The following is a 26,340-nucleotide window of genomic DNA, read 5'->3' as shown; positions in this document are numbered from 1 at the left end:
TTTTCCAGTTAAGTTACTGAAGATTTCAAGGAGGTTAGAGGGAACCCTGAGCCATTTCCAGGCTTGACTTTGATCATTCATTTGCCAGATCCTGACAAGTTTGAAAACAAGTTGTTGCCTTGTTTACAACATCCTTCCTATAGGACTTTTAAGTCAAACAGCACAAGCTGCCATTCACGTGTGTTGCAAACATTTATTGTAACATATCAGTGCTGAGTATGAGGGATTATTTATTTACTTTTTTTACTTCTTAATTGCTGTGTGAACATTGTGGGGACATGAAGGAAACCAGAAGACAGCATTCAGGGAGTTTCTTCTGTAGTCCCACCACATGGGACCCTAGGATGAAACTCAGGTCTTCAGGTTAAGAGCCAAGCACTGAGCCATCTCCCTGACTTGGGATTATATATATTTAAGAAGGAATATGAAATGTGTAAGGTGTACAGTTTTTCTGCCCACCACCCGGTCTGGTCCCGCCACAGCACCAGCCCCAAATAACACAGAGAGACTCTATTAGATATAATTCTGTTGGCCAGGTACTAGTTTCTTATCAGCTAGCTCTGTCTTAAGTATTAACCCATTTCTATGTATTTCAACGTGGTCTTACCAGCGAGAGGTGGCTGGTGGTTCTAGTCTCTCCAGACTCTCCATGCTGACTCTCCTTACTACATCCTATTTCCTCCTTGTCTCCTAGTCCCTCCTATCTTCCTTTCCTATTGGCCAACAGTGCTTTATTCATTAACCAGTATGAGAAACATATACAGAATGACATCTCCCATCAGAAATGTGTTTAAAACATGTCAGTATGGTGAGGAAGAAAGACAGATCAGTCAGTATATAGGTGAACTCAGAGCAGTATGTGACATAACCCTAGTGGGATGCCTTACAGAAGCTTAGGAATCAGAGGGGGTCCCCAAGGAGAAAGTACTATTAACTTAGGCCAAACCCAGTGAAGAAGAGAGGTGTTCTAGATGAGGCAAATTTAGATGGCCAAAGGAATCATAAGCATGGGGGCTTCAGAGAAGTCTTGTCATTATATGGACCAAAAGAAGAGAGAAGACAGATGCAAGGGCAAAGAAAAATTGAAGGCTGAATGAAAAGAGCTTCGGGTGCTACTTAGGAAGCTGAGCAGGAAATCAAGGCCAGGTCAGAGGCACAGCCAGGGGGATTTTTCTAGATGGGTGGGCAGGATAGATGGTCAAAGTCAAAATTCACTGAGGAAGTGAGAGGTGCAGCAGCCCAACCTAAAGGAAAAGCAATAGGAATCAAAGGTGCTGATGGAGTTTGGCAAGTAAGAAGGACCAGTGCCTGGTAAGTGCTTGATTATAAAAGTGAGGAGCTCGGAGAAGCCAAGAATGAGTACTAGAATCAGGCCAGACCACAGTGGTGGCCTCTGAGAAAGGAGACTTAAGACTTATTGAAGATGGGGTCAATGTGGCTCTTCCAGTACTATGTGTGTTAAAGATAAGTTTCTCAGCAGGCTGCTGGACTGTATCTCAGAAAAAAAGGCCTAGAAATCCAAAAGAGCATGAGACCACGAATGAGGCAATACTTCTGTCCACTCCGTAGCTTTGGTGCCACAGAGAATGAAGGGAAGGGGAAGCCATATGTTCCAGGTATGACTTCACCCCCAGCCCATCCTCCCACAACCTGTGTGGCCAGTATCTCCCCCAATAGAAAGATGGGAGAAATAAAATCACTCTGGAGATAGAGATGAGCTCCTCATGGGTCTCTGAATTAACTCTGCCAGGTTTCAGATCCAGTGTTTTTAGTAAATGAGCCTCTTTGCCAACAAAACACCAAAATAAATAAATACAAGTTTTTTAAAGTTAACTTGTAGGCTGGGAACATAGCTCAGTGGTAAAGTATTTACCTATCAAGTATGAAGGTCTAAGTTCAGTCTACAGTATTGTCTCCACAAACACATTAACTTCTAAAGTATCAATTATATTTTCTTAATTTACATGAAACTCAATTATGGACCAAAGAAATGACTCAGTGGGTAAAGATACTTGTTGACAAAATTAACCTGAGTTTAATTCTTAGAACCTACAAGGTGAAATGAGAGAACTGACTTCTGTAGGTTGTCCTCTGGCCTCCTTATGAATGTTGTATTAAGCATGAGCCAGCATTCACATGTATAAACGCACAGGTAAAATAAATGCCATTAAAAAATCCTTTTCTTAAAAAAAAAATAAGCCTCTTTGCCTTACTCTTCAAAAGCTTACTCCTTTATTATGTTTACAATAGTGAAGCTCTGAAGTGATGAAAACTCTGGTTTCTATTCCAGCTTCAGGGTTTATTAGCAGCCCATTGCCCTCATCTGCAAAATGGAGTCTATCATGTCCACATCAGAAGGATACCATGAGGCCTGACTAAGATGAGTGCATGGAAAACTTAACACAGTGGAGGCATGAAGTGTGAGATAAAGGCTATTAGCATTATGGTGTTCAGTGCTCCTCAGGCATTTTCCTTATCCAAATGAGGGATGTTCTCCAGGGAATTATTGGTGGCAACATCTGAAGGCACTTTCGGTTCTCACAACTTGAGAAAGGGATGTTACTGGTGTCTAAGGGGAAGAGACCAGGGACACTGCTAGGCAGTTTCTGTACTTGAGACAACAGAGACTTGCCTGGTCTGAAAAGTCAATGAGAGTTCCTTGTTATTTAAGCCTGAGAGACTGAGTTGGATCCCCAGAGCCCACATAAGAAAAAAATCCAGGTACAGTATTGTGCCCTTAAAATATCAGCACTGGGGAGATAGAGATGGACTGACCCCTGGGATCAGCAAAGTGAACTGGCAAGTAACAAGTAAAAGTGAGACACCCTGTCTTAAAGAATCAAGGTGAACTGTGCTCTGAGGAGCAACACCCAAGGTTGGCCCTGAGTGTCTACGCACATGTAGTTGTACACACATGCACTTGTACCTATGCACATGTATGCACACATGCTTGACACATACAAAGCCAATAAAGACTGAGAAGTCCTGCTTTAATTGAGTATAGAAAATCTAACCGAGGATGGGGCAGAAGTCAATTATATCAGAGGTGATTTCATCTCACTTCTGGTTTCACAGTAGAGAATGTGTAGAACTAGAGACTGAACAGAAAAGGAGGATGCTGCAGGCTGAGAAACAGCCATTTGGAGGCTCAGCTTGGAAGATGTTTCCATGTCCTATTTGCCATCCGTTTTGAAATGCTAGGTGGGAGTAATTATTCTCTGACCTCATACAAGGAGAAAAAGGATGGTCAGTGGTGTGCAGTAAGGGCACCCAATCTATGTCAGCCAAGGCTGACCTCAGTTAGGAAAGAGATGAGAGCACTGTACATGCTCTCATGTACATGATGCCTTCTGTCTTCACGGAATATGGCTGTATTGTTATCACCTTGTCAAGGAGAACACATGGAGGCTACAGGAGGGATCAACAGTTAGCAGAACATCACACACCTAAAGGAGGTAAGGAACACAGCCAAGAGCAGCACTCCAGGTCATATGCTTTGACCTACCAACCAAGACTGCTACCAGCACAGTCCCAGGGTGGGCCTCCATACCCATGCTTATAGGAAACAGCCAGTTCCTAAACATCAGGCTTGGTTCTCTAAAATCAGCCAAGCTCACCAGGAAACACATTTCCCCACACCGGCCCACTCCCTTCATGCCCACATGAGAACTCTGGTTTTCCTGGAGATGGGGGAGTGGGTATGCTGATGGCTTGAAGTCATGCAACAACTTTCTGACTGGTCTCCTGACATCTCGACTGTCTCATATTTGGAAATAGAAAAGCAAAAGTAAAAACAACCAGTCTGTGTGCTGCATTCTTGGACAGACAGACTTCTGAGACAGGGACATTTGCATGACACGATTCCCCGCGAAGACCTTACTGAATGTGTTTTCGGTTGTCCTTTCTTCCCCGGCTAAAGTGGGCGTCTCGGTTGTTGCAATGGCAGCTGGCAGAAGACTGAGTAGAGTAAACGAGCTACCTCAAGGTCCCAAGCAGAGTGGTTTCAGTTCTTTAAATCTTCAAGCCTGAACCTGAGCACCACTTTTCTTTTCAGAGAAGGAAGGGATCACTTCTCTTCCACTGCAGGCATTGTGCTGGCCAGAAGGCTTTTCCTCATTCACTGCCTTTAGAGCTAGCTCATCCCACCCAAAGGGTATTAAAGCAACAGACAGAAGTGTGGACACTACAGTAAGACAAGGTTTCTCAATGTGTTTCCAGCCATGACCCCTTTTTATTTAAGGGGTTGAGGGGGGACGTTTAACCATGTTTATTTAGTTTTTATTAATAGTCATGTACTCAGCAATCCAGCTGGACTTGGAAAGGGGTTGAGAACAAAACAATTTTGGGAAACTGAGAGCAGATGGGGTGGGAGCCTCACTCCTGAGTGACAGAAGAATGAAACTGGTGGTTAAGACATATTCAAATCTAATGTATCTAAGCTGTCCATAGTAGGCAATGGCAATCTCCATGCTGGTCTTGCTGTTCCTGGACTCAATGGGATTCAAGGCTTTGATGATGCCCTGCCTTCTTTTCCTTTCCTGGAGACCACAGGCTACCATCCAGCCACTCAGGCTTGTCAATGAGATGAAAAACAAGGAGGCACTTGTGTATGATGCAGCATGTACCATGGATGAGCTATTGAGACCTGTAAGCTTCAGGATGAAGTTTTTAGTCCCAAGTTTGTCCCTGAGATGGACTTGTAACCAGTGCCATTATAACATGTAAAGTCACCATCCTGGCACTTCAGTCCTGAAATGAGCCTGTGAAAGGAGTGGCTCTTATAGGCGATTCTTTTCTCACTAGTAGCAGAGCACCGAAGTTGTCCACTGCCTTTGGAATTGGTTTACAAACAGCTGCAAAGCCCAAGGGTTTGCCATAAGCCGAAATACAGGAAAATATGATGAGGTTGGTCATGGTTGACAGCAAGAAACCATAGTGGACAGTGGCATCTGCAGTGAGTGCCTGCAAAATTTCTATGAAACCCCAAGTATTTGTATAACCATATACATTAATTATTTACTCACAGTAAGGCATAACTGTGTGAAAACAATTCCTTGATATGCATATAATTTTGCTATTTATTAAAGGTGAAAGAAAGTTTGCCTACTGGCAAGGTGGATGTTTGCTTATTTTTTACATAAATTGTTAAACCTCAGCTGATGTTTGGCACAGCATGATGGAGAGCATCTCCAACATTTTTCAGAGTCGGCTGACATTTTGACTTTACAATGTCCATGCTGAGGAGGTCATTTCACACAATTTATAGTACAGAATGGCTAAAGCACACTTAGGGCTGCTTTAGAGGTTGCCTGGAAGTCTGTCCCAATCTGAGCCAAATCCATTTAGTGATTTTTTTTTAATGAAACTCATCAGTAGCTTTAACAGTGATTTGTTTGTCTGTTTGTTTTTCAAGACAGGGGTTCTCTGTATGCTTTGGAGCCTGTCCTGGCACTCACTCTGTAGACCAGGCTGGCCTCAAACTCACAAGATCTGCCTGTCTCTGCCTCCTGGGTGCTGGGATTAAAGGCATGGGCCACCAACACCCAGCTCTTAACAATGAATTTTTTTAAGTCTAATACAACATGACCCAAGGATTACCAATCTGTTACCCACAAGCTGAAGAATAATGACAGGAAATTATTGAATGTCTGTTTTCTATAATAAAGTTGTTCTGCTCCTAAAAGAAAAACTTTGTAAATACAACAAAGACACAGTAATTCATCCCATATAGCACACTTGACTCTGAGCTGAGGTGCTTCAAGCAGGCTTCACTGGAGTTGCACATTGTGACGGTATGCACAGTACAAAGTACATGTGTTCAGAACCAAGGCTCCAGTGTTGTTAGCAAATTTTTCATGACCTTCCCCCCAAGTTCAGTTACCTGAGCCTATATGAGATTGCAACTAACAGTTTTAGAAGCAGTGTAGCTAGGGAGGTTGCTCAGTGGGAGAAGCACTCCCTAATGAGGATCTGAGTTAGATCACCAGAACCCATATAAAAACTGGATGTGATGGTGTATGCCTGTAACCCCAGCACCGAGGGAGTGGAGCCATGCTGAGTTCACTGGTCAGCCACTCCAGCCAATCAGTAAGCACTAGATTCAGGGATAGACTATCTCAAAGAAAAGAAAAGTAAGGAAAGAAAAGATGGGGAGGGAGGAAGAAAAGGAGAAGGGAGATGGGCAGAGGGAAGGAGGGAGGGAGAGAGGGAGGAAGGTAGGGAAGGAGGGAGAAAAGGAGGGAGGGAGAGAAGGAGGGAGTGAAAGAGGTTATAGAGAAAGATACTTAAAAGTCAACTTCTGACCTACTCACACAGGGAAGGACACCCTATGTACAAACACAAGAGAGACACACAGAGAGAAATAGAAACAGAGAGCCAGACAAAGACAGAGACACAGAGAGAGAATATGTAAATTTTTCCTTTAAAAAGATCTGTGCAATAAGAGGGAGTAGAGAGTCAAAGTGGAAGAAGTCATAGGCAAACAAGAACCAAACAGTGAGACGAACCAGAGATTATCAATAAAGGCCCATGTGCGGTTGCTTTCATACATCCAAATCTATGAGAATGATCACTTCATGGCCAGGCCTCCAAGGTCCATAACAGAAATCGACTGATCAGGAAAACAAGTGCTCCTCAATATGATATGAAAAATAAACTTTTATTGTTCAAGGTCCTTACATTAGGGAGGCTGTCCCACTGCAGCAATCAGCAGGCTAACCTTGCCCTTCATTTCCCCCCAGTTCAATAGGCTCTGGGGTGTGTTGAATGAGTGGCAACCCTACAATGGGAGTGCGAAATTTCCCCATATATCACTCACAAAGTAAGGCTGGCACACAAAGGCAGCTCAGCCTATAGGAGAGTGTTCTGAGGAAGAATACCCATCAGGGAGCTTCACAGTCTCCATGTCAGCCACCTTTGACCCAGAGGATTCCATGTCATGGAGGGCTGAATGTCAGCCTCCCTCAGAAAATTAGTATGGCACAAAGCCATCTTTGTTTTAGTTATGCATATTTTTTATTGATATTTATTCAAATTTTAAAAATCTTGTTTTACATACTAATCACAGTTCCCTCTCCCTCCCGCCCTCCCACCCCCTACCACCACCATTTCCCCATCCCACCCACCATCCACTCCTCAGAGGGAGTGAGATCTCCCATGGGAGATCAGTAATATGAAGAGACCACCCAATCTCTGGCCTCGTGGGTGGGATTGGTACACTTAAAAAGGACTCCTAAAGACATAGCACAAGTTCTAAAAGGTCAGATCTTAGAGGGTGAAAGCTGAAAGATCAGAGAAGCAGCCAGCCACTAGAGCTCTTACTGCTATGAAATCCTCAGACTAAAAATAGACCAAGTTCCTGTCTCTTCCCAACTATATTCCTTTCTCTGCCCAGCCATTTCACTTCCTGTCTATCTGTACAGACCTCCTGACCTCTATGGTTAGCTAGCAGCTAGCTCCATCCTCTGATCTTCAGGCAAGCTTTATTTGTTAAGAGTATAAGCAAGATATCACCACACAAAGAAGCTGATTTGTGCCTTCTACCTCATTAGGAGAGCATGAAGGCTCCATCTTCGAAGGAAAGAGTGAAACCTCACCAGGCATCAGATCTGCTGGTGCCTTGGTCTTGGGCTTCCCAACATCCAGGACAACGAGCAGTAAATAGATCTATAAACTACCCAGTGCAAGGTATTTTGCTGAACCACCATAAAGGACTAAGAGGAGTCAAAAGCATGGAGGTATCAGACTGCAGTAGCATGCTGTCATTTGGTTACTTGTAGTTTCAGGCATCTACAAGGCAAATGCAAACATATTCCCTATGGGACAAGACGGGACTGCTCTATAAAATTTATGAAAGTGGGGCTTTTTATCTAGTTTTTGCTGTTTCATTAATGAGTTCCTTAACTCTTTTATCTACAAACTGATTACCATTGCCTTTGAATCCATTGAGAATACAGAAAAGAAGAAATACTTATTACAACCAAAATAGATGCCTGAGTCACCAAAGAGGGTTTTACAGATGGCAAAAAAACATATCAAAAGATATTTGACATCATTAGTCATTAGGGAAATGCAAATCAAAAACATTGTGAGTTACTATATTATATATCAGAATAGCTAAAACATGCTGGGTGTGGAGGGTGCACGTCTTTAGTCCCAGCACTAGGGAGGCAGAAGCAGGTGGATTTAGGCCAGCCTGGTATACATAGTAAGTTCCAGGACAGCCAGGACCACATAGAGGGAAAGCCTGTCTCAAAACAAACAAACAAACAAACAAACAAGAATAACTAAAGTGAGCTAGGGACATAGCCCAGTGGGTAAAGTGTGAAACCTAAGCATGAGGAACTGAGTTCAAATTCCTAGAACTAACATAATGCCAGTTGTGATGGTGCATATCGTAATCCCAGAAATCCTACAGGAAAATGGGAGGCAGAAAATCCCCAGATGCTCTCAGTCCAGTTAAGCTGGCCTACATAGCAGCAAATAAGCAATTCCTATCTGAAACGAAATGGGAAGCAGGGACTGACATCCAAAGTTGTCCTCTGACCTATACATACACACACGTACACATCATACATACACACATTCTGTGGCATATGTGTGTATACAGCATTATATACATCACATACATATACACCAATATCCACACTGTGACATGTATATATACACACACATTGTACATACACGCACACACCATACAAATGAAAATGCATAAAATAAAAACAAGTACCACCACCAAATTCTAGAAAATCTGTTGGATCACTGACATGCTGCTAATGAGAATGAAAAGGTACAGCATCTCTGAAGCAACTGTAGTACTTTCTTACACAATGAATATGTGCTCACCACACAGCTCAGCAAAGTCACTCTTGGTCACTGATGCCAAAGAAATAAAAGTTTTCACAAAATCTCTCCATGAGTATTAGTAACAGCTTTATCCATAATGATCAGATGTAACCTGAATGCCCTTCAGTGGGTAAGGTTAAACAAGCTGGAGCATCTGTTGCATGGCACAATCCTCCATCACCTAAAGAAATGTTACAATAGCAAAGATTTGTACTGATTTCAAAGATCCATTTCTTAATAGGTTTGTTAAATCTAGCATGAGTAAACAGGGGACATAAAAAGCACTATTTGCTGGAATTCACCTCAATGGGTGTTAGCTATGAGTTCAGTCTATAACCACTACCATGTTAGGAGCAACAACCACAAGGGATGGACCTGGCTTAGCACCTGCCCTCCCATGCTGCAATGCAAGTCTAGTATGAAGCATTCCACGTCAAAAGAAGATGGGACAAGCACTGAAGATAGCATCGTATCCAGTTGGAGGAAGGGGGTGCAAGAAAGGGTTGTGAGTACAGCTGACGAATATAGGATGGCTAGGCATAAGAAGAGGAAAATAGTTTCCACAGCACAGAAAATGCCACAGGGGAGCACTAGTCTGTAGGGGACTGGAGAAACTACAGCTTGAGAAGGTAGGAAGAGATGAGGCCGAGCCCTAGGGAAGACTGGCAATAAGCAAGATCCAGCCCAAGAGATTTCCCAAGTACTGAGTTTGGGTTGTGATCAAGGTACAAGGGGCCACAAGCAGGCCATAGACCATCCATTTTCCTGGTTTCTTTTTCCTTTTTCTCTCCCCCCCCCCCTTCATTGTTTAGTCTTACATTTATTCTGTGTGTATACTGTGTCAGCGGACAACTTGTTAGTTCTCTCTACCACATAGGCTTCAAATATTAAACTCAAGTCATCACCTTCACCTGCTGAGCCATCTCACTGGCCTTGAATTCCTGGTTTCTATAGCCCACCTGTATAAGGGCTCCTCTCCTCTACATTTCTCTGAAGTCATGTCACTCCTCCCTATCTGCAACACCAAGTTCAAACCTCACCCCCCTCTCCAAAAGGCCTCCTCACACCCTCACTAGAGGGGGTCATGCCTCCAAACAGAGCAGGTACAAGGAACTTGTGAATGTGTGCACAGAAGGTGATGTTTACAGTTGAAAGCCAGTCTGCCTGAGTCCAGATGCTTTTGTAGTCATGCCCTCTCTGTGACTCTGTGCTCAGTTACCTCATCTATGAAGCTCGTACCTGGAAAGGTCACCTCAGGACCAGGTATGGTGCTGCACAGCTTTAGTCCCAGCACTGGAATGGGAAGCAAAAAGATCTCTGTGAGTATGATGCCAGGCCAGTCTACCTAGTGAGTGAGTTCCAGGACAGCCAAAGCAACATAACAAGATCTTGTCTCAAAAAAACAATTAATAAAAAAAAAAAAAAAAACAGTTGTCTTAGTGTGGAGTAAATAGATTGTAGTTGGCATACTTAACTCCCAGCAATAAGTTAAAAAGCAAGTGCTTGGTGAGTGTTACCCCTTGCCATATTGTGTTGGCCATTATGTCATACCCCTTCCCCATCCACAGCCAACACAGGCAAGGCAAAGCATTAGTAGTAAGTTAACTTTGGGACACAGGAGCATAGAGTCCATGTCCTTATCTCTCTGACAGTTACTTCTAACTTTCCCAGGTATGTCTGGATACTCTCTTCATGGACTGTCCTCAACAGGTTAGAAATATCTTTATGTGAACCAGGCAGTGGTGGCACATGCTTTTAATCCTAGCACTCCAGAGGCAGATGGACCTCTGAGTTCAAGGCCAGCCTGATCTAAAGAGAGAGTTCCAGGATAGTAAGGGCTACATGGAGAAACCCTGTCTCCAAAAGCCAAAAGAGAGAGAGAGAGAGATGTCCTTATGTTTCACAGGCAATTCTCATCTCTAATGGACACAATCCTGGCTCTGCTCTCTTACTCCCAAAATGACCTAGAGCAGGTACCTTTCAGAACCTCCATGTTTCCATCTGTACAATGACAGGGAGTTGCTGTCTGGGCACGAGGCTAAGAAGCACTTGGCAAAGGACTGATGTAAACGTGATTTCCATTTCCTGTTGCAAGCCACACACCTCCCAGCCCCTCACTTTCACTTCCAGAAGGAACACACTCCTCAGTCCAGCCCATCTGGCAGGAGTCCAGTGCAGGGAGCAGGTACATTTTAATATGCCCCACCCACTGACCCACTGACTTAATACATTCTGGTTCTCCTCCTCCAGGGACTTTCCTGACTTCCTTCTGTAAATGAAGGACAGAGCACATGAGCGTACTGTATATAAATATGCTTGGGAAAGCTTTCTCCTCCTCCTTCTTCTTTTTTTTTTTTTTTTTTTTTTTCCTTAAACCAAACTTGGTTTCTGTTGTAGGCGGCACATTCCCTAGCCGGGCAGGGCGGGCTGCAGCGGGTTGTCAGAGGGAGGGGGGAATAAGAAGGGGAGGAGAGGCAGAACATTAAGTCATCCAATGTGACAGCTGCTTTCTTATTTAATGGGGGTCTCTGGTCAGAAGGAGTCAGAAGTGCTTCCAGGAGAGCAGAAGCATGACTGAGGAGCTGGGGCTGGGCTTCGAGGAAGCAGCCAGAGTGGAGATGCCAGAGGCCAGGGCCAGGCAAGCCTCCAGGAACAAAACATGCTTGGCTCTCATCTGCTGCCTGTTGTCATTGCCCATCCTAGCAGGACTTAGCACCTTCCTGATGCTTGACCAGCTCCGGGCCCCAGGAAAAGACTGTGCACTGCGGGTAAGTAAGCTTGCTCCTGCCTAGAGAATCAATGGTCTCTGCAGGCAGCCGCACAGTCCAGCTTAGGACCTATGACAGAGCTGTCTGTCCATGGATAGCATTGCTAACTTCCCCGGACAAAGAAAATACAGAATGGGAGGGTGAGAGGTGGAGAGGTCCCATCTGGTTCTTAACTCTGTGTTTCCAGGGAATTGAATTGTTTCATCTCATGTTTATACAAGAATAACTTCACACTCCATTTTTTTATAATTGCAATCATAGTGTACTGATACTTCAGAAACATTCCTTTTCCTTACAAACAAAATGCTCTTAAATTTTATTACATAATGCATGATTATTGAAGGAAAAGAAACAGAAATCACAAGCAAGGAAATTAAGAATTCAGAAATTCTTAGATGTGAAAACTATTAACAATCTAAAGTACATAATTCCTTTCTAGTTTTGGTAAAATGGGATTACCCTGCGTTTCCTACATAATGTGAAGCTTTGTTTGTATGCTAATGACTCCGTGACAGCATGATGTATGGATTACTATACTATGTTCCTATATGTGTGTGCTAAAATTTGTTTAATCAATTCGCCTTCTGGGGTTTAGAAATGTTCTTCAGTACTCAAATAAGAACCTAATGACCCTAAGGTCTCCCTGGGCTAGAGACTGTCACCAAAAGGCTGTAGGTTAGGGGAATGAGGGTACAGGTGTCCAGGAGGAGAACATGACTGGGAACTCCCAGGAAGGTTCTGAAAGGTCAAAGGGTGTTATTTGAAGACTATTCTTTAGGGGGAAATGCCCTCATGATCTGTGATCTGATTCAATGTTAGTCCCAAGGATTCAATTCTAAAAGAGAAATTGGGAGGCTTAATTGGAAACCTGGTCTCTAATCACTCCTGGGCAATTTCCACATTGTGGCTAATATGTAACTCCTGGCACTCCATCAGGGTCAACAAACAGTGATTCAGGCAGCCACATGTCATGGGTTATAAAATGTAGACATGTGCAAATAGACCAGGAAGGCTGCTTAGGTTAGAAGGGAACTGTAAGGAATGGGAAAACGGGAGGTCAGGCTTTGACCCCAGGACACACACACACACACACACACACACACACACACACACACACACACACACACACACAGGAGGTACTTCAGGGAACCCTGGTCAGAAGAGGACAGCTGTCTTGAACACAGTATTACTAAGTGGCCTCCAGCACCTGTGTCTCCCTGAGCTCTGCATGCATTAGGATCCTACCACCAGTATGCTGTCTGTAAGCCCCATGTTAGCAGAAGCCAAAGAAGGCCATCTAGTCCTCGGGAAGGAAATCAGCAGGGGAAGTGACCGGACAGGAGGAAGCTAAGTATCACAAACAGCAAACACTCAGAGTCCCCTTCCTGCCTCTCCTATTCAGGTACCCAAGGCTTGACCATGCTGATACCTAATGACTCCCATCCCATCATGAAGAAAGTGATCTCCTGGAGTGGGGAGGGGGCCATAGGCATGCTTGAGGCCATTGTTGAACCAAGCTCTGGGCTGTCTTAGTGCATCAAAACAGAAAAGAAAGGGGGTAAGATAGAGATGCAGGGAGCCATCCAGGTCCTGAAAAGAAGCATCTGGCCATTCAGAGGAGAGTGCTGAAGGGGGAAAAACATTTATAAACAGCTTGTATAGGCTTAAAGAGGGGCTGCTGCTGAGATGCACAGGCAGGAAGAATGCAGAGCAACGAGCAACGGGAAGCATCCAGGGTCAGCAGCCTGGGAAGCAGCCACCACCAATCCCTTGGCATGTGGGTTAAGGGAGTTGTAGAGTGCTGGTTCTCAACGTGTGGGTCACGGCCCCTGTGAGTTCACATGTCTAATATCCTGCACATTTACATTATGACTCATTACAGTTATGAAGTAGCAACAAAATAATTTTATAGTTAGGTGGTCACCACAACATGAGGAACTGTACTAAAGGGCCGCAGCATTAGGAAAGTTGAAAACAAATGTCTTATAGGAATCTAGTAGGAAGCTAACCCTTGGGAAGGGCCTGACTGGAGGATGCAAAAGTTTGGACAGAGAAAAGTGCAGGCAGAGGGGGCAGGAAACATTGCCATTTCCCCCTTTGGACCTCTGATCCCTCTGACCGGACTCAAGTGGAAGCCAGGGTTCAAAGAATCCAGGGAGCAGCCATGCCAAGAGGCTAGCCTCACCAGGAAGGAGCCACACTGAGAATGGCAGATATGGAACTGGGGGTTCCTAAAAAAGAAATACCGGCTCAAGGGAGAGGGCAGAATGTGTGACCCAAGGAGGGAAAACTAGGAGAAAATATGGCTCTCAGGGCCCTGGGCTTAAAAAACCCAGCTCAGTCATTTTTGGCCAAGTGAGAAACAGGCTCCTTGCTTCTTGTCTTCCAGCTTTTCCTTTTCAGCCAGGAGAGGGCGTTTCTGTCAGCGTGCTGACAGCTTTAATGAGACTAGTGCAGGAGCAGGAGTATTTGGCATGCCTGGAATGTGGTTGAATGGCATGCTCAAGATGCTGGGATATGATTGCCACTCTATGCCAGGCACCAAACAACCACCAGGGAAACTTGACCTTGGGCCTCAAGGAGCTTCAATGTTGATGCATGAAACTGAAAAGAGGCCACTTCCACATATGGGTGCTAGAGTGCTCCCTAGCCTGGCCACAAGGCAGGGTGGCATGGCTCCAAGAAGAAATTCTACAATAGGCCAGGAAGGTACCTGTGAGATATAAGGCTGTGCCTGAGGTCCTGATCAATTTCCTTTGAGTTCAAAGTAAGGCATTTCATTGGAAGTGGGGCAGCCCACAAGCCTTTGTTTTGCAGCTAGGAAAACTGTGGGGGTAGGGATGAAGAGACTTCTCCAAGCTAGTACCTCTAGTCAGAGACAGATCCAAGCTTAAAACCAGACAACCTGATCCCCACTCTACTTTTGGGCAGTGGTTATTCACACTGCACTAGGTTCTAGATATCATGCAGCAAGAAGATTACATTCAGCAATGCCATGGAGGAAAGTCATAGCCACTTCCAGCACCCCCCATGGCAGCCCAGAGAAGAGTTTCGCAGATCAAATCTACAGCACTCTCAGAATCACCCACCAAAGACACCTAGCTTGGCAGGAAATTAGGGCTGCTGGAGAGGGGGATGGGGAGAATCGGAGAGGTGGCCTGTGGCTCTCATGCCGAAGAAATATAATTGAAAACAAAATTGTCTCCCAACCTCTCTCTCAAGAGAGAAGACTTCTCTCTTGAGAAAGGCAGAAGAGAAAGAAATACTTTTATTACTGAATAATACTTAAACCAAGATGTGATGCGCATCACAGGCCGTCTGCTTGGAGGTGACAGAGGCACAAAGAGATTGCTGCGTTATTTGTATGGGCAAACTGATACAGCCCAGCACTTACAAGTTCACCGTAAAGAACCAAGAGGCTCACAGCATACATAAATGCTTTATTTTTTGAAAGCGTTCACCTAAGTGTATGTGTTTATCAGTGCATGGTGTATCCCAGGAAAAGCTGAGAAGTTAGTGCTTTTTGCTAACATGCAAGGAGGGGAAGTGGGTGGCTGAGCCACTGGTGAAGGAGAGAAATGTTTATAAAGATTCATTAAACAAAATGGTATATGTTCTCTACTTTCAAAAACAAATACAGGTGATGCAGTGTTTTAGGATCGTCAGATGTATGAAAGACAGTGGGTTGACTTGAATTTTGGAAAGGCCACTGGTCATGAATTTAAATCTCAAACCCAGTCCAAATTCTAAACTGGCCACTAGTTAGGGCACCATCTCCCTTCCTGTGGGCTTTGCTTGCATTTGTATAAAATGTGGATAATTAGAAATAAGGTATGTAAGGTGTCTGGCATTATGGAGATTAGCCAACAGCAGCACTTACATCATGCTGAGCAGGGAAATTCCCTACTTGGGAGATTACTTCACAGAGCACAACTTCCCCCACCTGCTGTGGAATCTGCCATGGAAGAAGGAGCAGGTTTTGGTGCTGTGGGGCTTTTCTTGACCTTACGAGTATCTCCACACCACCTTCTGCACCCCAATCTTACCCCATCACCACAACCTCTCCCCTCAAACCACTACTTTCCTTGGGTGCATTTGGCCATGGTCCAGGTATCCTAAAGAGCCCCGAATAGTTGTCACTGCTCCAGAACAGGTACACTGGCCCCTCTGGCCAGGTCTTTGGTGTTATCATACACACACACACACACACACACACACACACACACACACACACACACACCTTGCCAGAACTGAGCACTCTGAAGCCTCTTGGGCCACACCAGGCATTCTGCTGCAATGAATTACCTGGACAGTGTGGCAGGGTTTCCTGCTCATCGCTGGTTGCATTCTGTCCCCTCTCCACTTACTTCCCAATGTTCTTCTTAGTCCCCTTTAATCTCATTTCTCCACCTCTCTGATAATCCCTGCAAGGCTCCACTGTTCTCTGTACTCCCTCCCCTACCTCACACTCCAGAAAAGCCTGGAACACAGTAAATGGTCAATAAATACTAGCTCTATTTCCTCTTGGAAAGGTACCTAGCTGTGACTGGCAAAAACACTCACTTTGTGTTTGCTGAATGGAAAGAGAGATAAAGTACTAGGTACATACCAGCCTTCCCTCTATAAAGTGAGGGAGTCAATGTGCTTTCTTCCTAGCACTATAGTGGGAATTCTATTAGGCACCTAGGAAGCTAGAGGCAAAGAAGGGATGCTCCCCAGAGGATCTCCCTACTCGCTTTGTCATAGTCAGGCCTCTTACATTTGCCAAGGTGTTTCCTGTTTTGAAGGTAGACAATAGCCATAACCCTCCGCATTTTCTCAAAGACACAAACAGATGAGATAAAAGACTCATGGACAAGTCGATCCCACAGTGAAGCCACCCCTGCTGTAACCTTGGAAGAGTGGCTTATCTCTAAAGTTAGGGAACACAGTGGCAGTTCAAAAGCAGGACAAGAGAGCAAGCTGCAGGTGCACCTCCCAGGTGATCAGGGCTGCAGCACACAATGGTCACTTCATGGGCCACACGTCACTACCTCAATCGAGCCTGTACCACAGTGAAAACCATACTAGCTGGGCAAACTCCTGTGTCCTCATCCAGCCAGAGAACGCATGCCAGCAGATACCACAGCTCTTGCACAGCGTAAAGTCATCTCCCAGACCGAACCTCATGCCACATAACAGCTGACAAGAGCAACAAGCTGAGGATTAGAAGTAGACAGGGGTCAATTCAGCTTCCTCAATACATTGGTATTCTGAAAAGTCAGAGTCCAGAAGCAAACCACAGACCTACAAGTCTACAAAGTGTCTGTGTTTGGCAAAAGGAATAACACCACCCCAAAACATTTAAGGGATCCTAAAATCTGCTGTTTCTCTTAAAAACAGAGCCAGTGGCAGCTCTTCTTTACAGAAAAGGCAATAAAAGCCCAGAGAAGAAGGCACAGATAGCATATTGTTGCTGGGTCCCAAAGAAAGAAAGAAATGAAATGAAATGATAGCAACTTCAAGCTTGGCCTCTCTGAGCCATAAGGATGGGTCTGCCAGCAAAGAATCAGCGAGGTCAGATGATGGGCTGGGATCAAGAGTCAAGAAATAACTAAGTTGGGATTTCGAATTTACTCTACTACAAACCTCTGACTCTTCATTCTATGCCAAGTCAAATATACCATGGCAAGCCTGGACCAGGCTGACACAGAATGACATAATGAAATGACCTCAAGTAAGTCATTTCCAGTTGGATTTATCCTTTTGAAAACACACAGAGAGAGGAAGCCTCAGATGCTCGTAGACGTGCTGGGGAAAGTGTCTTGGGTCATAAAGCATGAATGTCTTTTCAATTGCAGCTGTTATGACAGCAAGGAATGAATATAGCTTCCTGTTTGCGAACAGGATAGACAGAGCAGGTGACTACAGAGAGTGGGAGGGAAGGCTAAGTGGATCATTAGTTAAAATACACTCGCAGGAATTTTTCTGGAGAAATGCCAGAAAATCTCAAACACCAAGACACTGCCCTTCTACATAACCAGTTCTCCTAGAGGAAAAAATATCATCATAAGAAACAGAATTGCATCCTGATTCTGAGTCCATGGTTTGAGAAATCATGTTAAGAGGAAATGTCCCATTCTTGAGGCGTGGCCTGGGCCCAGGGTCAATTTGAATTTGGAGACTAATGTAGCAGTCTTTTGGAGCTGTCATCTCCTCACAACCCCAGAGTCACTTAGAAGTGATGAGGAAAACCAGGCTAAGAGAACAAGGAAGTTGTCTTATTGCCCTGGTGTTGCCACCAGCTGTCTGGGAAGCAGGCACTAGTGCAGTTTGGCTCTTGAAACTTTCCCCAGACTAGCTGCTATTCTACCCCTCACACCTCATTCATTGCTGCATCCTACAGCAGCAGCCCCCCCCATGACAGTCGTTATTCTAAAAATCAGTAAAGGAAAGGAAGACAGAGTCCCAGCTCATTGTTTCCTGCAGAGTTTGGGAGTGCTGTAGTCTTCAGTATTTTCCAGCAGGGCACTAGCTCAGCCTCCATATCCAGTGGTGGTCTGGACCACTAAAATCCATGCATCCCAACCATATATGAATATAATGTGTCCAGGTACTAGAAACCCAATAAAGCCATCAGGAACCTGTGTGCATATCCCAGATACATGCTCACAGTCTTTATCAAAGAGGAATGCTCCAAAATGTGTACTGTGTGTCCATTGAGGCAACAATAGCAGGATGAATGATACAGTATCTCAGCAGAGAAGTGAATGAAGCAAAAGAAATCCAACTAAGGCAGGTATACTTTCTGTTTACCATGAGGAGATTCAATCAAGATCTCTCCAGTTCTCTTTGAGTATCCCACTTTCCACTTTCTGTCTCATCAAATAACCAATTCCTTTATCAATTCTGCCCATAGTAAGTCAGACACCAGATAGAAACCAAGCCACTTCTGGGATGCATCTCTGCCCCTCAAGTCAGCAAATTATGGATGTGTGACAGTTTGTCCCAGCAATTGTTTGGCTTTTCCAAAACCCTGGGGGTATATGTATGGTGTCTTCATTCCCTAGCAGGAAGCCTTGCCATTTTCCAGCTATCCCTGTGTGAAATTCTTGCACAAGCTGTCAGCATGTTCAGCATGGCTATTGCTCCTCCATCATCTGACTAACACGTCAGGACCTGTAAGCATCTGTTCAGACTGGCTCCCACAACTCCTCACAGTTCTGGACCAGTCTCCTGTTTAACGAACCTTGAGCTTGTCCCACTGTTACTTTGCTGACCCTGTTGTCTTCTGCCTCAACACATCAGGGGTTTGTCCATAAGCTTTAAGGGCCAGGATTTCAGTACTGAAATCCTAGAGTCACCTGACCAGAGTTAACATGTTATTCCACCACATGTGAGATGTAGGACATTCGTCAAGCACCACCATCACTATGAGGATGTGAATAACATTCAATATAGTGTTTCTTGAGGCTTGAGGATGTGCTGTCAGCATAAATAAGCAACAACTGCACTCTTTGTACTTGTAAATCTCTTCATTCGTGCACTGTGGTTTCCTCTTACATCTGGAAACATGGGGGAAATAGAAGTAAACAGTCGACAAGACAGATAAGTTGATGGGGTACAAGATGTCAGGATAAATTAGAAGTGTGGGGACAGTGAGATGGCATTGCGAGTAAGGGGGCTTACTTTAGAATCCCCAGGGTGAAAGCACATAACAGAGTAGAACAAGTTGTCCTCAGACCTCCACACATACATTGTGAATGTACATACCTACACAAAAATAAACTGTAACTTTTCAAAAGTACAGAACTTTATCATGAAAGCTATGAGGAATCACCACAGGATTATGAGCACAATAGAATCTTGATAGGAATAGAATTTGCTCTAGTTGGCCGTCAGAGAGGACCTAGAAAATAGATGAAAGGAAAAATCCAAAGGCATGCAGTTCTGCTAGGACGCTTTAGGAGGACCCAGAGAGCAGTAGGCAGGACCCAGACACACTGGGGAACATTCTCCAGTGTTGAAGCCTATTCCTTTGCATTCACACAGATATACCCCCTTAAACACACACACACACACATGCTCATGCAGATTTTACATTGTAGACACAAATCAGACATCCACAGTAGTGGGAAATAAAATAACCTGTTAGTGGAGACTATGTAATTACAAGATCCAAATCAGAAGACTGGCTTGTAAAGGTGCCAAACATGTGAAAAGATGATGTTATTATTACTCAGTTGGGGGGGGGGCGTGTCTTGCTCCTGAGCCTTGTGCTCAGGCCTGGAAGTGGTAAGTCTTGTATTACCCACATACTCTTTGAAATGCCTGGAGCATTTTCTTATTTGACCTTCACCTCAACTCCATAAGCCATTTAAGTTTGGAGGTGTCAGTATCCCCAGTTTATAAGTGGGTACACTAAAATCAGAGAGGAAAGGTGTTTTTCACAAGATCTTATCATTGACAAAGGACAGAATCACAATCCAAATGCATGTCCATCTGATGCCAAGATAGTTGCTTTTCCTTTACCATAGGAAATCTGAAATGACTTATGAATTGGGATTGCGATAGTGGAAGAATTCCTCATGTGTTCCATGGAAACAAGGAAGAATGGCAAGACTGATAGGAAGAGAATGTAGCCATTATTTCTTTGTCTGGGTCATTTCTTAAGACTCAGAGAGATAAATATTGCATGTTTTCTTTCATATGTGAATCCTAAATTATATGCAATCATTTACAGAGAGATACGAATATAGATGATATAGATATGTCTATAGAGGGGTGAGTTACATGAAATTAAAAGCAAGGCCATCTGGGGAAAAGAAGAGTAGCTTAGGAGAAAAAGAGAAGACCAAAATATAAGAGGATGAATATGGTCAAAGTACATTATATACTTGGCTGAGAATGTCTTTATGAAGTCCTCCATGATTCACAATTAGTAAATGCCAATACAAAGAATAGTTCAAATATTCAAAATATAGTGAAGAAAGTTAAAGTAACATCCATTGTTGGTTTACTACAAGCAATGACAGGATGCCGAAGTCTCCTAGGATACAGCAGGAAAAGCTCTCCAGCTAAGAGATAAAGATAGAGGGAGGACAAGGGGGTCTCTAGAAGAGGAGTGCAGAGCTGAGATGCAAGACTCCCACCAACTGAGATACCCCAACACCATTTCCCTCTCAGTAAAGGACCAAGGCTCAGAGTCTTATGGGCATCTCTCTCTGTATATTGAGGTAAGAAGGGCTACAAGGACTGAACTATATCTTTCTTTCTCAACAGGCTATAACAGAACAGATGTCTGAACCTTCAGCACAGCCAGTTTGTAAGTGTTCAACTTTGATGCCTTTTCTTGTGGGGAATAAGGGAGTTTCTGATAGTTTCAGGATGTAGGCAGTTGGAGATGGGTCTTTAATTGCCACATTGCTAAGCCAAGGGATGCAGACAGACTTAATAGTGAGGCTCCTCACTCATTGTTTAGAAGACACAACACTGCTCTGTCTACATGGACAGTCTGTGGCCTGAGTCCAAGCTCCAGGCTTACAGATAATGCTAGGCAATGCGACCTTCAGACAGATCAATCCAGCCTCTACACTCATTCTTGGTTATCCTTTCTGGCAAGGCGAGTGTAAATGAAATTAGTCAACTCCAACAGCAGTTCCAAAAGCAGCAAAAGGACACAATAGATGTTGCTGTTTATAATCAAAATCATCTTTATCAATAGATTCTAGAGCAGAGAACATGTAAGACAAAAGCCAATATTTTGCTTTACAAAGTCCTTCTAAAAAACTAATGAGAAAAAGGCCCAAGGTTATGGAACAGCAGAAGGGATCCTACTCGCTCCCCATCCCTTCTCTGGTGCATTATCCATACTCTTCAGTGGATATAGTAAAAGAACCATAAGGAATACAAAAAGTAAACTGGCCCTCACAGAACAGCCTTGAAGAAGAAGCAATGAGCCATTGTTTTATTAGGCCCTGACTAGGAGCCAGGAACCATATGAACACAACATCCAAGGTAGAGATTGCTGTGCCCATCTCAGAGATAGGAGAACACAACCCAGGCCAAGCAACTTGCCTGAAGTCCTTTGTACTCAAGACTCACACTCCTAAGTTTCCCATGTCCTCAGTGGTACATCCTACAGATACCATACCACACGGCAATCCAAAGCCCATGAGGTGTGGAGCTGAACTTCAAGAGATGGGGTTGATATTCCTTTCCCATCACAGGTGCTGTTTTTCTCTATTACTCATTACTCAAAGCATATTTCTCCTTTTGTTCCAGATACACCTTCCAGAGCCAAACCACGGGCACACCTGACAAGTAAGACTTCCTGTACATTCTTGGACACCCTGGGTCATAGGCCTGAAATTTCTTTCATTATAGTTACCAAAACTCACTGTAGTGGCTTCATAATGGCAACAGAACTGAAAGTCAGGGATTTTGAGTAATTTCTTCTTCCCTGTCACTGATCCAGGGACCTATGTCTCTCAGGTGCTCACTCCTCTTAAGTCAACCTTCTACCCTACCTTTTTTCTGGCATACACACTCCCAGCCATAAAAAAGTGGTTTTCCTACACCTGGGGCTCTCAAGTAATTCTGGAACTTATAACAGATGAAAGAACCCTGCATTGGCTTTTACGGTCTGGGGAGATGGCTCTGTGAGTGAAATGCTGTTGTTCATGAACCTGGGTTCAGACCCCAGCACCCATGTAAAATGTCAGGCATGGTAGTATATTCCTGTAATGCTGATGCTGGAGTGAGGTAGGTCAGTCAGATCCCAGAAGCTCACTGGACAGTCAGACTAGCTACAACACTAAGCTCCATGTTCTGTGAGACCCATCCCAAAAATTAAAGTAGGAAGCAATAGAGGACGACATTCAGTGTCAGCTTCGGTTTTCACAGGTGCACACACAGTTGGATACACACACACACACACACACACACACATATATATATATATATATATATATATATATATATATATATGTATATGTATATATATGTGTGTATATATATATATATACACATATATATGAGAAAAACATTTGGGAAACTCAAACTCAGACAATAATTCACATGTTCCTTGTAAGATAGGTAAGCAGCAGAAGAGTTCAAAGTCAACTGTGATTTCCACTGCAACAGGATTCCAACCCCAACTCTGACTGCTGCTAACAACACAGCTTATTACATTCAATGCTATAGAGTTTGCCTCTCTGAAGACATAATAGGACATGTTTATGAATCATCTGAGAAGACATGTCAATCACTAAATCATGCATAGTGAAGGGACAGAAACCACCACATGTGACTGACAAAGATGTCTATATGGACACTCCACAGCTTCCCAAGAGCCACTTGATGTTAAAACCAGAAGAGTCCACATCCATTCAGGACATGCACCAAGCTTGCAAAAGAGACCCTAGTCCATTCAGGAATGGGAAGGACACCTTAGAAGGTCCAGGGTCTAGATTTCTCTTCACCCATTGGATATGCATGTTGTTAAATTGTTCCTTAAAACAGAAGCTATCCCCAAACTGTAGTGTCAGTACATAATGGTAATTGCTGAGAATTTCCAAAGCAGTTATAGGGAGTTAAGATGTTTTCGTTGCCTCAAAAGTCTTAGTTTTGTTGCAAATTAACCTATTAGACATCAGTGGTTTGAAATAAGTTTGGTTCTATTCATTTCCTTCAACTACAGACATATTTCAAAAAGCATTGTCTATATTAGTCATATGAAGCATAAGAACATATAAAATATATAAAATGGCACAGGCTTACTCTTTAATCTGTCTAGATGAAACATGGTGCTTTATTTGAACAGAAAAATGGAGCCCAACTATACCCAACCTACTGTAATCTATAAAATGCCCACATTTGTTCTGTCCACTTCATCTTCAAAACAAGGCTCTAAAGAGCCCTATCCTCAGCTTCCAGGCAAGAAGCTGAGTTACAGAAGAGAAAATCAACATGCACAGTTGATTAAAGAGCTTTGCATGGTGTAGAACCAGAGTTGGTATTGGGCCCAAGTGGCCCAGAGCCCAGCTTCCTTCCATTCCACAAGTCTATTTGCATTGACTTATATTTGGCCTTGTCAATGTGGGAGAAGAATTGCAAAATGTTCTGAGTCTCTGGTCCCCAACATGTCCTCAGGTAATTCATTATTGTGTACTGCCTTCTTTGGGACAATGGACCACAGTGTTATGATGTAATGACCAGGTTGATCTCTCTCTCTCTCTCTCTCTCTCTCTCTCTCTCTCACACACACACACACACACACACACACACACTCTCCCTTTCCCCTCCCTCTCTCCTTTCTGTCTTGTCACTGGAACAGGCCTTGTCTGAAACATGAATACTAGTAAAGATGAGTGTATTCCCCCAATAGCCATGGATTTTATACCTCTTTTATTCCTTCTCAGGAGTATTATTTATTTTTTAAAGGGAAAGAGATGCCAAATAAAAACAAACTCAGATTTAGTAATATGGCATATATGCAAAAGGAATTATTCTGAAAGGAAGGAGAATGAAAGAGAGGAGACTACAGCCATGACATATATTCCATATTGGTGGTTAACTGTTTCCAGGATCTCTGGGAGACAGTCCAATCTTCAGATGCTAAAGTCCCTTATATGAAAATGACATAGCATTAATAAAACCTACACACCTCTTCCCCATGTGTGTTAAATACTTCTGCCTGGCTTTTAACACCTAATACAATGGAAGTAGATTTACTACATTGTTTAGGAAAATATAAAAAGAAAAGAGAGTGTTCAATAGACGCCATTTCTCCCCCATATTTTTGTATCCTAAATTGGGGTGCATGATCAGGTATAGAACTGTGGATGAGGAGGATGTTGCTATAATCATGGAAATATTACATTTGGGAGCAGGCTTTGACACAAAGCCTGCCAGTTTCTCCAGTGAAGGTACAGGAACTTTTATTTGTAAGGAGTGGATAGGAAAAGCTGGAACAAACCAGACATAAGAAAGGAGGATAAAGAGTTATCAGAGATACTCCGAGAATGCCACAGCCCTAAGTCAACCAGTTGGGTGCTGGGCAGGCTGAGAGTGAGATGAGAGGCCTGAAGAACAACTTTTTCTGGGTGGATCTTTTTCCAATTGGTCAAGGAGGAGAACAAGTGAACTCATCATCACTCGGGGATCCAGGAATGAGGACTAGGATGGTCTGGTGTTGGGACTTGTCCTGGATAAGCAAGGTGTTAGCAGTAAATCCCTTTCAGGTACAGAAGAGTAAAGGATTTCTTAACTTTCGCTGTGTCCGTGTAGAACAGCAATTTATAAACAAGAAAATAATGTAGCCAGGTGGTGGTGGCACACACCTTTAATTCCAGATTTTGGAGGCAGAAGCAGTTGGGTCTATGTGAATTTAAGGTCAGCCTGGTCTACAGAGGGAGTTCCAGGCCAGCCAGGGCTTCACAGAGAAACCCTATCTCAAAAAAAGAAAAGAAAAAAATTTATTGTGAGTCAAATATGAATGACCACATCCCAGGACACAAACATAAATGATCAGAAATGCCACAGTTCTGACTGTGAAATAAGTTGCATAAGCTCTTGGAGTCACCAAGGACAGAGAGTGCAGGAAACCAGAGCTGGAAAGATGGCTCAGTCTGCAAAGTGCCTGCTGGGAGGCAGGAGGACTTACACTTAGATCCCCAGCACCCAGCTGAAAATCTAGGCACAGCCATGCATACCTGTATTCCTAACACTGGAGAGACAGAGACAGGTGGATCCCTACAACTTTTTAGCCAGCCAGTCTACTTAAATTGGTGAGCTCCGGGTTGAGTGAAAAACCCTGTAAATACTGTGGAGAACAACTGAGGAGGGCATCTTGCTTCTACCTCTGGCTTACACACACACACACACACACACACACACACACACGTGTACCTGTATGCACATGTGTAGACACAGTACACACGGGAAACAGACAGGAAAATAGCACATGACTTTACCAAAGGCCACAGGTTCTGGTCTGTGCTAATTAAACTTCTCTCTTATATTTGCAGTTCTTAAACAAGCTCCAGTACCACATGTGAAAAACCAGTTCCCAGCCCTGCACTGGGAGCATGAACTAGGCTTGGCCTTCACCAAGAACCGGATGAACTACACCAACAAATTCCTGGTGATCCCAGAGTCGGGAGACTATTTCATTTACTCCCAGATCACATTCCGAGGGGTCACATCCAGGTGTGGTGACACCAGCCAAGGGAAACTACCAAACAGGCCAGACTCCATCGTCGTGGTTATCACCAAGGTAACAGACGACTATCCGGAGCCTGCCCACCTCCTCACAGGGACCAAGACCGTGTGTGAAATAAGCAATAACTGGTTTCAGCCCCTTTACCTTGGAGCTATGTTCTCCCTGGAAGAAGGGGACAGGCTGATGGTCAATGTCAGTGATGTCTCCTTGGTGGATTACACAAAAGAAGATAAAACTTTCTTTGGAGCCTTCTTGCTTTAAGGGGAAAACAACCATAATCATGCAGGACCTCCTTCCCTCCCACTTCCCAATTTTCTTTGCTAATATGGAGCTATAATCAGGAGTTTGGGGGGATCAGGGATTGGGGACGTGGTTTAGCTACATAATTTAGGAACCCAAAGTTGATTTTCTATATACCTTATGGACTGAAACAGTAAATGGAAAATGCAGAAGGGCTCATATTTGGCAGAGACCTGCTGGGTTTTAAAAATGGAAACACCCATCTTTGATGGCACAATCTACTGC

At 43.8% G+C, this 26,340-nt stretch overlaps 1 protein-coding gene across 1 annotated transcript; it reads left to right on the top strand.

Annotated features, from left to right (window-relative positions):
• The first annotated feature begins 11,381 nt into the window (after positions 1-11,381).
• Positions 11,382-26,136, top strand: Tnfsf15 (TNF superfamily member 15). Its single transcript, XM_051187985.1, has 4 exons — positions 11,382-11,612; positions 20,874-20,916; positions 21,876-21,914; positions 25,622-26,136. Exons 1-4 carry the CDS (start codon positions 11,415-11,417, stop codon positions 26,074-26,076), a joined length of 735 nt encoding a protein of 244 aa, XP_051043942.1. The 5' UTR covers positions 11,382-11,414; the 3' UTR covers positions 26,077-26,136.
• The last annotated feature ends 204 nt before the right edge of the window (positions 26,137-26,340 follow it).

The sequence above is a fragment of the Phodopus roborovskii genome, unplaced genomic scaffold (assembly GCF_943737965.1).
Source record: "Phodopus roborovskii unplaced genomic scaffold, PHOROB, whole genome shotgun sequence".
Taxonomy (NCBI): domain Eukaryota; kingdom Metazoa; phylum Chordata; class Mammalia; order Rodentia; family Cricetidae; genus Phodopus; species Phodopus roborovskii.
This window is presented reverse-complemented; position numbering and strand designations above follow the sequence as displayed.